This window comes from Pituophis catenifer, unplaced genomic scaffold, assembly GCF_029215685.1.
Source record: "Pituophis catenifer annectens isolate HBS135680 unplaced genomic scaffold, rPitCat1.0.hap2 SCAF_1, whole genome shotgun sequence".
In the NCBI taxonomy this organism is placed as follows: Eukaryota; Metazoa; Chordata; class Lepidosauria; order Squamata; family Colubridae; genus Pituophis; species Pituophis catenifer.
The window spans coordinates 254,337,251-254,351,944 of NW_027256881.1; the positions used below are offsets into that span (position 1 = coordinate 254,337,251).

The window sequence follows — 14,694 nt, forward strand, 5'->3', positions numbered from 1 at the left end:
CAGGAAACATAATCTTAGATATTTCATTTCAGTTGACAGTTTGCTATAATTTTGGCAAATATTAAAAAAATATTTTTTGAAAAGTAAAAAAGTAACTGCATGAAAGGACAAGATGATAACCACAATCCAAAATTGCACAAATTACCACTGAACAGACTTTCGGAGAGGCTACAAAAAATGAGGGGGACTACAGTTACAATCTCCAGAGTCTAAGCCCTAGAAAAACAAAATCAAAGGATGTCTTTCTGGCTACCAGCTTAGCTGGCTTCAAAAAACGCTGGATCAGTTCATGGAAGTCATAGAGATCAATGGCTATTAGGGTGGATGTCAGTGTGGCTGCCTATGAAAGTAATATGTGGGGAAATTAACAGGCTTCCTTGTGCAATTGGTTGAGCACTTGTGAGAAGAGATTGCTGGACCGTATGAGTCAGGGATCTGATCCAGCAGGCACTGATTACATTCTGTGTTATAACTCAACATGATAGGTAGAAGAGATGTCTATCACATCAAGGTAGAGGCATTTATTTTGTGCAATTCATTTGAATAAATTCCCAGAGGTCTGTTTGCATTTGTTTGTTCTTTCCCTACAGACTACTAATTTTACCCATCTTCCACTGTACATTTCAATAGTGAACTGTACATTTCTGGTATAATAAACTATGGAAGAAAAATAATATTTTTTCCAGGTTTAAAATATAATTTACTACATTATAATCCCATTCTAATACATAAGACTGAAAGAAATACTGTATAATTTACACAGAACTTCCCCATATCAGCTTATCAAAACTCACCTCTCTGAGCTTCGTCAGTTTCTGCATTCGAATTGGCTGAACTTGTATTTGAAGGTCTTTGAATGGTGGAAGCTTAGCTGCTGTATTACCAGCTGCTATATTACCAGCACAGTTTTTAATATCTTCAGGTGGTCTGAAAGGTGCTTTTTCTACATTACATGGTTCAGGATGATCCCATGACATAGCTCGTAGTAGAGGAGAGCGGTTACTAGATGCATTAAATTCAGTTTTATTAGAAACATTGGAATCCTTCAGTAGTGGTGCTGAGCCCTTTAACTTTGTGCCCAGTGCAATCATTCCTGGTCCAGGTAAATGACTTTTGAAAGGAAAGTCGTTTCCTTTAATTTTTTTAGGGAATTCTTTCCCTAATTCAGTTTCACAGAAGTTCTTGCTGCTACTTAGAGATCTTTTGCCAGTGTTGGAATCTGAAGTGCAGAATTGAGGCAGATTATCCATATGTTTATATGGATCAAAGTTCTCCTTTTGTTCAGACACCTTCTCCTTTGGACTTTCCAAACCAGTTGTGTGAGGAACCATTCTTCCCTGAGAAGCTTTTCTTTGATCATCCTCCTTTCGATTAGGTATTCCTTTTGTGGGATTCTGAAATTAAACAAACAAACTTAAAATCAGTTTCTCTTAGACATCTTATTTTCTAAACCCCTGCTTTTCTTTTGAAGGCACCAGCAACAATATTTCAGTGGTAGAAGCAATCTCTTCAATATTTCTTACTTCAGAAAAATTGTTTTAGATGTCAGAATTCTAGAAAACAAGTGTTTCCCTCAAGAAACCAGAAGACAACACTGCTATCTATCCAATTTCTTTATAGATACAGTATAATATACAGGCACTATACCAAATCTCCATAGGGATTTACCAAGATTATTTTTGAAATACAAAATTTCATAAATAAACAATTTGAATGAACTATTTCTATGGAAAGAACCTGGATCCAACCTATGTAAGGCTTTATAGATTAAAACTAGCACTTTGAATTGCATCCAGAAAAACCTGGGCAACCAGTACAATACCTTCGATGTAAATGTTCTATGATCAGAGATCTTAATAGACTAACAGTGTTGGAAGGGACCTTGGAGATCTTCTAGTCCAACCCCTCATGCAGGAAACCCTATACCATTTCAGACAAATGATTGTCCAATCTCTTCTTTAAAATCTCTAATGTTGGAGCATCCACAACTTCTGGAGGCAAGCAGTTGTACTGATTAATTGTTCTAGCTGTCAGGAAATTTCTCCTTAGTTCTAAATTGGTTCTGTCCTTGATTAGTTTCCATCCATTGCTTCTTGTCCTGCTTTCAGGTGCTTTGGACAATAGATTGACCCCCCTCTTCCTTGTGGCAGCCCCTCAAATATTGCCCCACTGCTATCATGTCATCCTTAGTCCTTTCTTTCATTAAACTAGACACACCCAATTCCAGCAACCAATCTTTATATGTTTTATCCTCCAGTTCCCTAATAATTTTTGTTGCTCTTCTCTGCACTCTTTCTATAGTCTCAACATCTTTTTTATATCACGGTGACCAAAACTGGATGCAATATTCCAAGTGTGGTCTTACCAAGGCATCATAAAGTGGTATTAACACTTCATGTGTTCTTGATTCTATCCCTCTATTAATGTAACCTAGGACTGCATTTGCTTTTTTGGTAGCTGCAGCACACTGCTGACTCATACTTAAGTGTTTGTCCACTAGGACTCCAAGATTCCTCTTGTAGTTACTACTACTGAGTAGAGCATTTGATTTTTCTTGTCTAAATGTAGAACCTTTTTTTAAAATCAACATTGGATTTCAATTTGTTAGATAGGGATTTCCTTCACCACCTGGTGGGCTGCTGAAGTTTGAACTAAGTGCAGTTTCTAAGTGATGCTCATACGCAAATTCAAGGAGTGGCTGGGTTACTGACTGAAGCATCAATCACCATTGTCAATGCTCCCTGTTCCAGCTTAAGTACCCCACACCAGACATTTCCCTTGTATTAACAATGCAAACTGGATAAGGAGAAAGTTAAAAGCACTAGCTCCTCTCAATAGAAAAAAAATATGTTTAACTTTTCACTCATCTGCCAAGTGACCTTTCACAGTGTTTTTTGACTCTGTTCTCTCACATTGGACTCTGACAACATGCCCAGATTTGGTGATGCAATCACTCAATGTAGCATAACTAAGCTAGTTACTGCCCATATAATTCCCATTTCTCAAAATAACATTGTTTACCCTGACCGATTAATATTGAGAGCCTTGATAGTACAGGGGTTTAGTGCACCCTGTTATTAACACAGCTGCCTGCAATTTCTGCTGGTTCGAATCTCTCCAAGGCTCAAGGTTGACTCAGCCTTCCATCCTTTCTAAGGTAGGTGAAATGAGGACCCAGTTGTGGGGGCAATAAGCTGACTTTGTATAAAATATACAAAAGAATGAAGGCTATTGCTTAACGCATTGTAAGCCGCCCTGAGTCTCCGGAGAAGGGCGGCATATAAATCAAATTAAAAAAAAAATATTAAATGAACAAAGAATATGAAAGCATATTTACCTGCAATGGAGACACCGACTCAACACTTGATGTGCATATATCAGAATCTACAATATGAAAAATATGCAATAAAAGTATTCACCTTGTTTGAAACATATCATACATCAAAGAGAGGCATGGCGAGTTGAAGAAAATCACTGCATAGCTTAGGAATTCTCTTATGAGCCAATCCATTTGAACACATATAACCTGCTGAGAATGTGCTACTCTGGATCTTGTTGTATGGGGACCCTTTCTCTGAAGTCATGAAACATCCTCCCAAAGAAGAGTTATTAATTTCCTTGATAATGTTTACCTAATTCATATTCTCTCTGAAAATTAAAACCAGCTCTACATGACTTGTTTCAGATCTGCCTACATTCCTTGTTATTTTGTTTGTTAAGTGGATGAATGCTTATTTTACTATATAATTGCAAATATATTCAGTGCCTTCCCCAATCTAGTGCCAGGATACTTGGTGGTTCTAGGACCATTTAATATCTGGAAGGCACCAGGTTGGTAAAAAAAGTGATTAAAATAGACAAATTTGTGAATATCACCTAATTATGAGCAGATGATAGATCCAATTGAACCTTCAGGGTCAAAACCAAAAATGCCAATAAGTACTACCATGTTTCCCCGAAAATAAGACCCTGTCTTATATCTTTTTGAATCCTGAAATAAGCGCTTGGCCTTATTGCCATGCACTCAAAAGCCTGATTGGGCTTATTATCAGGGGATGTCTTATTTTGAGGAAAACAGGGTAGCTTGAAGATAATAGTGTTAAGTTCTCTATTCAGCTTTCCCTCTTGAGTTGCTGATTTGATTGGATATTATGGGAAACAGAATGATTTTTATTTTAACCCCCTGTTGCAAAATAGTTCGTATTAAACTTTTGAGGAAGACTTCATTGTAAATATATTTACAATACCTCTTTATAGTCAACTTTATGGAGCATGGAGGTATCAACCAACACAAAAGCATTATTCTGTAATAGAATGTTGCACTAGTGATTTTACCTGTTGGATCTGGAAGAGTCAATGAGTTGCTCCGAGATGAAGCAGGTGAAATACTGGGGCTTAGTGATGGGGATAAAGCTGCATTAAATAAAGATGTCACTTGTGAGGCATTTAGTAAATTCTATAAAGGTGAAGTTAAACTCAAAGCATGTATTAAAATAACACTATAAAATCAGTGTTACAGACAACGAAACACAGAAGGGATAAAAGAGCTTAGTTCAACATAGTACAGTGGTACCTCAGTACTCATTGTTAATTGGTTCTGAGATACGTGATGAGTACCAAAAACAATGAGTACCAAACAAATATTTCCATTAAGGTATAATGTACTGAGTCACAAGGCAGGTGACACCAATGAGTTCTAGCTTGTATGTTGAGTACTAAGCAAATGATTGTACTGGGGCAAACTATTAGTGTCAAAATGTGTTGAATATCAAATTTGATGCGTTTCAAAGCATTTGAGTACCAAGGTACCACTGTACTTCTTAAACTTCCTTCTGTATGGGATGGAACAGTCAGTAAGGATCATCCCCAAAAAGCATTTTATAAAATCAGTGAATTATTCCCAGAGCCATTATGATATAGTGTTTAGGATGCTAGACTTGCCGCAGGTCCAGGAACAGGGAGATCCAGGTTCTAGAGACAATTACTGCGAGTTCAATTCTTACCAGGCTCAAGGTCGACTCAGCCTTCCATCCTTTCTAAGGTGGGTAAATTGAGGACCCAGTTTGTGGGGACAATAAGCTGACTTTGTATAAATATACAAAAGTATGAAGGCTATTGCTTAACACATTGTAAGCCGCCCTGGGTCTCCGGAGAAGGGCTGCATATAAATCAAATTAAAAAAATAAAATAAAAAATCCCCAGCTATGGAAGCTCATTGGGTGATTTTGAGCTAATTACTATCTCTTAGCTGAATCTACCTCACAGTAAGATTTTAGTAGAACAAAAATGTTCTATTTTTGTCGAACTGTGACCATCCTGGGATGATTGAATAGAACCTTTATGGTAAACTATCTGGAATTGGGGAAATGGATAAAATAAACAAATAAACAAACAACTGCTGGAATGCAGAGCATTTATAGCATCAGTGTTGAAGTAAAACACATTTTCTGTTTTGTGGACTCTTCTACACATGATTCCTGGAATAAAAGTTCATAGTTGTTGTATGTCAGCTAACCATCAGTTCCATTTGCATAAAGTCTGAAAGATGGTATTTTGGAATACATACCTGTGGGTGATTCTGAAAGGCTGCTTCTTGATTTTCTTCCTCTACGTGTGAGGAACCTCTCACTCACCTTCTTTGCTTCTTCTAATAGTTCAAAGTTCTTCTTTTTATCTTCATCAGATATTTGTATATCTGGCAGTTGGTCATGTAGGAGATCAATTACATGACCTTTATTATCTAAATAGGAAAGTACTGAATTAACAATGAATGCATACCATAACTGCACATTTGAAGTGTTTCTTTTTGACTGCTGTAATGAGTGTATTACATACAAAATATTGGTAAATGTCTACTACAACTGACCAGCTAAATGAGGGCAATTAGTTCTCTATTCTGTATGGTATTTTTACAATCTGTAAATATATCTATTATAATTGAGCCTGTAGGTAGCCTCATATTACTGTTTGTTTCTTTTTATGAGGCAACATTGGTTACAATAGCACATAAAATTGTCAGAAGTTAAGATAGTATTTGGCATCTACAAGGTTAGGCAGTTATTTATTTCTTTGTTCTTTGACATTTACAGGCCTTGAATCTTCTGTTATTGACAACATTCAGGATTACATCAATGAGGACCCAGTTTGTGGGGGCAATAAGCTGACTTTGTATAAATATACAAAAGTATGAAGGCTATTGCTTAACGCATTGTAAGCCGCCCTGAGTCTCCGGAGAAGGGCAGCATATAAATCAATTTTTTTAAAAAAAAATGCATTCTGTGTTTCTAAGGGTGTCTTATGAAGCCCAAAAGACACCGAAGTGATATATTTCCTTCTATTTTCTTCACTGTCTTATACAGTATGTTCTCTGACTATACCATATACAAAATAAGATCAAAAACTTTTGTACTGCATACAGTATAAAGGCCATACAATATTTTTAGAACAGAATCAAACTTATGGAAGCAAATGAAGCAATACTTGAAATTCTGCCAATCTGTGTGTATAAAAAATTTGAAAGAAAAAATAAGATAACAACATATGATTCTTACCTACAGAAGTCAAACAGCTTCCTGATTTTCTAGCATTTCTGTTAGAATGTCGCAGATGAGGGCTGACAGGCCTAGGGGGAAAGATCCAGGAATATTGAAAACTGTTAAAATTAATATGAGCAGGTATGTACATCTATGTATATATGCATCTATGGGCATGAGACTCTTTCTACAAATCTATTCATCTTTATTTTGTACTGTGAACAAAATATTGATTTTTTTTCTGTATTTATTGTTAAATTAGTAAATTGTGATATATAAATACAGGCCAAAATCAAGATCCCACCCAAATGCTGCTGCTATGAACTCACTCATTCTTTTGTATGCGCTGAGCTAGTGGGAACTAGGCCTTTATATCTTTATTAGATTTTTAAATCTCTCTTTTATATCATAAGTAACTGAAGACAGTGAATATACATAATACACCTTCCTACTCCTATTGAGTTGAACTTTGCCACGCAACCCAGAAAAATGGTTTATGAACTATATATTTCCAAGTTATTAAACTTATCTGAATTCAACAGCATTCTGAATTATTTAAAAAAATATCATAATGGTTCTTAAGGAAGCAAACTGAAATAATAAAAACAATCATAAGGAATAAGTACTTTCCTACATAAATAATGAAGGTTATGTAATATGTACGTAGGAAAAGGTTTTGGATTATTACAGACCAGTTTAAAAAAATAAGCAATTCAGTTAAATGTTCTATTTCCATTAAAAGTAAGATAAATAATGTCCTTTAAAAAAAAAGTTAACAATAGGTGGAACAAAAATTAAAAATTGTGGCACAATAGGTATCAGCTACTATTAGCTTGAAAACTGGCTGACAGTCCTATTTTCTGTTTTCATCCAACTACCAATGCAAAAATAATGAAAGCAAGCAGTAAAAAGGTGAAAAAGAGGACATGGAAAAGTAGAAGTTAGTCTATACTATTGTATATTTTTTTCAAACTACTGTAAACTTTAAGAGAGGACATCAGACTCAAAAATTTTCATCCAGTGTTTAAAACATAAAGCATCATACAATAAATGAAAACAAACTATGTAGTATTAAAAGCTCAATAAATTAGTCCTTTTAACAACTGCTCATTCAGCAATTATTCAAACTTACAACAGTGCTTTAAAATAAAATTTATGAAGGGTCCTTGAAATTAGGGGCATTTCAGCGTCCCCACGTCATAATGGCCTTTTGCAACCTATACATAACACTTCCAAGAAGCAAAGTGAAAGGGGAAGTCAGCAGAAAGTTGCAAGTCGCAATCACATGATGCCGTGCTTAATGACTGTGGGTGATTTGCTTAATGACCACAACCGGAACTCATAAGTCAATGAAATCATATTTCATTTAATATCTGTACTGCTTAGTGATGGAGTTGCCAGTCCCAATTCACTCAGGAAATAAGAACTACCTATATACTGCCAGAAATGACATTCATTCAACTTTATAATTTTGTAGCTGAGGTACCCCTGAGGGACTGGACTATCCAGTGATGGCAGGGTGCTGTCAATTAAAAAGTGTCACTTTGTAGGACCCAGAAAGCATGCCTTCTCCGTCCCTGCCTTTTGGAATAATAACTTCCCATAGATTTGTATAATTCCCACTTTAATGGCATTCAGAAAATCATTGAAAACCAAATTGTTCTTCCAGGACTTGGGATAAGGTGTTTGCAAAATCCCCTAGTATTTGGGTTTTATTGATGTCTTGTAGTCTTCTGGTCAGTTGTGATTTTTTTTTCAAAGATGTTTTACTTTTTTAATTGTAAGTCATTAAGAACTCAGACAGCCTGAAAATTGAATTAAATCAAGCAAGCAAGCTATCTTTTGGTTCCAATTAGACATTACAGTGGATAGGTGAACCCATCTCACCTTTAATTTTCTTGAATGGAAAGCTTAAATGTAATAGGGATGTGTGTATGTGCATCTGTGGGAATACTTAAAGAAAACAAGTGGGCAATGTAAATATAGGTGTCCTCCTGGTTAGAAAAATATGGATGTCTCCATAGATATAGGAGAAACCCTTCCATACTTCCACCTCTCACAATACTAGACAACATAGTATCAACAGTAGAGACCTTCAAATTTCCAGGTTCTATCATATCACAAGATCTAAAATGGACAGCTAACATCAAAAACGTCATCAAAAAAGCACAACAAAGAATGTTTTTCTGTACCAACTCAGAAAGCTCAAACTGCCCAAGGAGCTGCTGATACAGTTCTACAAAGGAATTATTGAGTCTGTCATCTGCATCTCTATAGCTGTCTGGTTTGGTTCTGCAACCCAATAAGACAGACACAGACTTCAGATGATAGTTAGAAGTGCAGAAAAACAATTGCTACCAACGTGCCTTCTATTGAGGACTTGTATACTGCACAAGTCAAAAAGAGGGCTGTGAAAATATTTACAGACCCCTCACATCCTGGACATAAATTATTTCAACTCCTACCCTCAAAACAACGCTATAGAGCACTGCACACCAGAACAACTAGACACAAGAACAGTTTTTCCCCAAATGCCATCACTCTGCTAAACAAATAATTCCCTCAACACTGTCAAACTATTTACTAAATCTGCACTACTATTAATCTTCTCATCGTTCCCACCACCCATCTCCTTCCATTTATGACTGTATGACTGTAACTTTGTTGCTTGGATCCTTATGATTTATATTGACATTGTTTCCTAATTGCTTATTTGTACCCTATGACTATCATTAAGTGTTGTACCTTATGCTTCTTGATGAACGTATCTTTTCTTTTATGTACACTGAGAGCATATGCACGAAGACAAATTCCTTGTGTGTCCAATCACACTTGGCCAATAAAAAATTTTTATTCTATTCTATATGAAAACAGCTAATTGATTAAAATATGGCTCTCTTAAACTTTATCATCTTTTAAGAGTACTCTTGGTCCCCTAGCACAAGTCCTTTGACCATTTTCCCTCCCTGCCCATTAAGTATGGAAGCTACCTAGTCAAGAACTAACACTCTCTTTTAACAATTCACTTCCAAGCTTTTGGAATATAGGTAGTTCTTCATTAATAGCCATTCATTCAGTGGCCATTCAAAGTTATGATGGTGCTGAATAAGACTTGTGGTCTTCTAAGCCAACAGAAATGATTTTTGAAATACACTGAATACATTTGCTGCAAAATATGATTTTGTAGAATACAGTCTACCTCATTAGTTGCAGCCACTGCAGCATTCCCACAGTCGTGATTGTAGCATGGATGCATGACAACCAACTCACAATTATACATCCTTCGGTCATGATTGCCATTTGTGCCCTTCCTTGCTGGCTTCCCACAAGCAAAGTTAATGGGAAAGCAGGCAGAAATTAGCAAATGAGAATCACATAATATTATGCCTAACACCCATGTGGAATTCCTGTAACAACTATAGCTGAAACTGCTGCAACTGCCATCATAAATTGGTGTGATCATGTGATTTTATGCCTTATACCTGCATAGCTTAGCAACAGAAATTCCTGATCCCAATTACCATCATTAACTAAGGATTACCTTTTCTTTTATCCCACTTTTTTTCTTTCCACATAAGTGTAGATTAACATTTTTTTTGTCAAGCAAAGCTTTCTTTTTATGTGACTCTGTACATTTATTTATTGAATCAAATTTATACACCCGTCCATTTTGTCAAAGGCGACAAGTAATGATTGTGGAAATAAAATGGCACTCATGCATTAATTACCTGAGAGGTACATTTGTGTCTCTTTCTGTAACTGGTCTAATGGCACACTCCGGAAGAATTATTGAAGGTGTGTGGCATGTAGCTGTTTCAGCAGAGGACTCCTGAACAAGAGAAGTATATCTCATTCAAGCAGAATAAAATACCCCATTATTCTTACACGAAAACTTAAAGTTTACTCTCCACAAGTTCAGCACAAGTATTCTATTTAAGAAAAGGTAAACCTTCTTGAAGCTAAGATAGTTTCCTCCAAAAGATAAGATGAGGTAAAACTCATCTGCCTCCATTCCCATATTCCAGCAAAACTTTGAAAAGACCCTTCTGTTTAAAAAATAATATATTTTTTTTTAGGAAAAAAAATGCTTTCCCTTTCAGTAACATCTGTAAAGCACTACATATCACAAGGGAATTATCTAATTCTTGATTTGTAAGTGTGTACAGTTTTACAAGATCTTTCAACCCTCTCCTGATAATAACTAAAGACTTGTTGATATATTGGACAAGTAAGATGAATCATACAATTACTTTCATTAATAACAAGGCAAATTAAGCTATAACAAGATCAAATTAAAAAAATGATGGACTCTACAAATTTCAGCCTACAATTATCATCCTAATGGTAAGGGCTTGAACAAAGAAACATTATGTTCAATGGTAGTATATCAACCACTTAGCTTGTATAACAGCAAAAATAGAATAGAATGAGATGTGATGGATATATACAAACACAGGACAGTAAGAAATTGTACATACATAAACAGATTTGCATATTTGTTTTTACTCTGTCTTAAGCTTGTCAATTGTATATCTTAAGGAGAATGCAAACTATGTTCTCTGAATTTTTATGTGATTATTCTTATTAACAACAACTTTTGGGGAACAAGAACTTGATCACGATTACCGTCTTTAGTGAAACATCTTAGTTATAAATCAATTCTAAATATTTATACAGCCTTGGAAAAGCAACCTATTTTTAAAATGTTCTCCCTGACGGATGTTTACTGAGCAAACAGAAGACAGATCTTGTGATACCTAGAAATACATTTACACACTCACTGTAAAATATGATTTTGTAGGCCAGTGTCTACCTCATTAGATTTGTAAGACAACTTATTCTGTAGGTGTATTAATGACATATCACAGTTTTAGAGAGTTAAGAGAAAATACTGGATGATATTTTGATAGACGATGTACTTCATTTAAAAGTTTAGGATGTAGAAATGGCTATACTTCTACATTTGTCAAAGTTGCTCCATTTCATGTCTCAGTACAGCAGACCAGGCTGACATAACATGGATTTGAAAGGTTAACACTTCCTTTAAATCTAATAACTTAAAACAGAAGCCTACATTTATGTAATTATTACTTAACATATATTTGAGCTATACTTTTCTTCTAAACTGTGTAAGGTAGGGGTGGAAAGGATACCTTGACTGTGAACCCTCCCCACAAGGAGAGGTTACATATTTGTGTACCACAAGAGACATGGTACTCATAGAAGGAATACTCCATGGGAGAATTTTCCAGTAGTTTTGATGTAAGGATTTCTAGAAATCTTTCACATTTTCAAAGTATGTGCAACAATTTCATCTCATGTACTTTAGTGTTTCAGGGTCCAAAGTAGCCAAAATATCATTTAACAATTTATCTGGGATTAATGGAACTCAAGAGACTGTTTCTTCCCAAAATTTGGAAGACTGACAAGCCGAGCTTCCACTTGTAACATCAGCAGGCAATCATTCTGGAGTTATTTCTTTCACTTTAAATACACCTAATATTTTGAGAAACAGAAGACTCCGAGCTGTAACAGAATAAGTGAAATTCAGAAGTAGTCAGGGACTAGAAGTTGAACAATTCCTCACAACTGTCTTTGGCATATAAACCACATGGAAGAAAAGGCATGAAAATATCTTTTGACGTATGCTGTATGCTTTCCATCTGACTGCTTACTATATTCACATATAACTGACTTGTTTATCTTCCACCAGGAAACTAGCTGTTAGCACTAAGGTGTAATTGTGTCAGAAAGCATAACAAATCACTTAAGGGTTCAAATTTTTCCTATGAAACTAAAGGAAAAGTAGCGGATGTTTTCATCCAGATGTAGAATACCATGTCCTAGGTTTGGAAGACAATGATAAAAAGCAAAACTGAATGTGCCAGATATACATTGGTCTTAAAAGTTTTCAACACATCTCAGAGAACATAATGATAATTTTTAAAAGGTCAGTTAACTAAGTAAATCCTGACATTGCAGATATTTAGTCTTGTAAGTCATTGAATACATGAAGTCATCATTGTACATTAATAAAAGTTTCTTGTTTTAAACATTCCACATATATCACTTAGTTTTTGTACTTTATGTTCCCAAAAATATTTTTCAGGGGAAATTAGAAGGCAATGACGTTCATCAATACACTATCAAACACACACACACACAAATGATTTTGACAGGATATTGCAGCACACCATACTGTTAATATTTTTTAAAAATCACAGACTGGTAAGAAGAAAGGAACAGAGATAGTTAAAAAGGAAATCTGTATGATATATTTCAGTTTTCGCAGTAACTACTACTGGCTGTCCAGTTTCTCCTTTAATACGTGAAGAGGAGTCTATTATTTCTCTGACAACTGGTTCCACTATCAAACCGCTCTTAGCAATAGAATAAAGTTTTATACAGCATTCAAATGATAGAATGCTTTTCATACATTGAACCTGAAGGCTGTCAATTTAAGTAAATGTGAGGGTGAAAAATTATAATACAAATTACAGGTAGTTCTCAACCATTCATTTAGTGACCACTCAAAGTTACAGGCAGCACTGAAAAAGTGACTTAGGATCATCTTTCACATTTACGAGCATTGCAGCCTCCCCATAGTCACGTGATCAAAATTCAAACACTTCACAACTGGGATGTATTTGTGACTGTTGCACAAATACATTGTGGGACAGTTGCAGTGTCCCAGAGTTATGTGATCATCTTTTGCAATCTTTTGGTAAGCAAAGTCATTGGGGAAGCCAAATTCACATGTATTACTAACTTAACAACCACAGTGATTCACTTAACAACTGTAGCAAGAAAGGTTGTAAAATGGGGCAACACTCACTTAACAAATGTCTCACTTAGCAACATACATTTTAGGCTCAATTGTGGTAATAAGTCGAGGGCTACCTGCAGTAGGATCCAATGTACCAGAAAATATGTTTTGTCTTCCTTAGCAATGTAAATCTTGGGCTCAGTTATAATCATAAGTAAAGAACTACCTGTAATCCATTTGTACAACAGAAATCTCTCAATGTAGGAATTTCCCAAACCCAAACATAACTATTGCATAATATTCCAATTCTATCCAGTTTGCTAGAAAAGTGACAGAAGCTTCAAATACAATGTAAACAGTGGAAAAGATAATTGCTAGACCCCAAGCCTACCAATTTTTAAGAAGATTAAAGGGATTTAAGGATCTGGGACTTAGCCCAGATCAATTACAGTATTTTTTTTTCCAAATAAAATTTGATACAATATGGTGTTAGCATAAGGTGCACTGTAGTGAAATTTGAGTATAGCTATATTCAATAGTGCAGTTATAATTCAATAATACATCAGACTGTAGTCAGAAATCCTTCAACTAGAGACAAACTAGAAAAAATATTAAAAGAACAGTTATCAAAACAAACTATGGCGGAAGATAGGTGTTTCTATGCTTCTTCTTTCCCTACCATCAAGTTTATGTTAATTGATTATTATTTTATTAAGTTTATGTTATGTTAGTTTGAAGTTTGTGCCAATATTTTATCTACTCGCCCAGCAAAATCATAATGTGGACATAATAATATCACAGAGAGCTGAATTAGAAAACAGCAGCCACCTCTAAGCATGGCTTGGGTATACGTCCGCAGAGATATTCATACCCATTGTAAGAGAAATAGAATAGAATAGAATAGAATAGAATAGAATAGAATAGAATAGAATAGAATAGAATAGAATAGAATAACAGAGTTTAAAGGGACTTTGGAGGTCTTCTAGTCCAACCCCCTGCTTAGGCAGGAAACCCTACACCACATCAGACAAATGGTTATCCAACATCTTCTTAAAAATTTCCAGTGTTGGAGCAGTTTTACTTTTTGTAAAATATTCAAGGTAATACATAAATAAAGATAACTTACTTACTTTGACAAGAGAAGGCAAATTTGAATGCTGTGTCTCAGTTGGCTGTCTGACATCTTCAGGTACGGTTGGCATGATGGGGTGGCGAAGGACACGTTGAAATACAATGCAGATTAAAGAGCACTGATGCGAAAGTCTGTTTCAAGTTAACCTCTGGAGATACGTACTGTGGGTGGTTATGATCCCAGGACTAGAGTAAGTGCCAAAAATAAAATAAAATCCATTTAAAGTCCAGACTGTTAACACTGGGATCAGTTTATAATAACAA

The 14,694-nt window shown here is 35.4% G+C and overlaps 1 protein-coding gene across 1 annotated transcript in view; it reads right to left on the reverse strand.

The window, feature by feature from the left end:
• The window catches only part of IRAG1 (inositol 1,4,5-triphosphate receptor associated 1), a 41,591-nt gene extending 27,090 nt beyond the window's left edge, over positions 1-14,501 (reverse strand). The window contains exons 1-7 of the mRNA XM_070957481.1: positions 14,430-14,501; positions 10,262-10,362; positions 6,552-6,622; positions 5,567-5,740; positions 4,336-4,413; positions 3,338-3,384; positions 795-1,394 (exon numbers count right to left, since the gene is read on the reverse strand). Coding sequence (XP_070813582.1) covers positions 795-1,394; positions 3,338-3,384; positions 4,336-4,413; positions 5,567-5,740; positions 6,552-6,622; positions 10,262-10,362; positions 14,430-14,501 — 1,143 coding nt within the window. The remainder of the gene's footprint in view (positions 1-794; positions 1,395-3,337; positions 3,385-4,335; positions 4,414-5,566; positions 5,741-6,551; positions 6,623-10,261; positions 10,363-14,429) is intronic.
• Between the last annotated feature and the right edge of the window lie 193 nt (positions 14,502-14,694).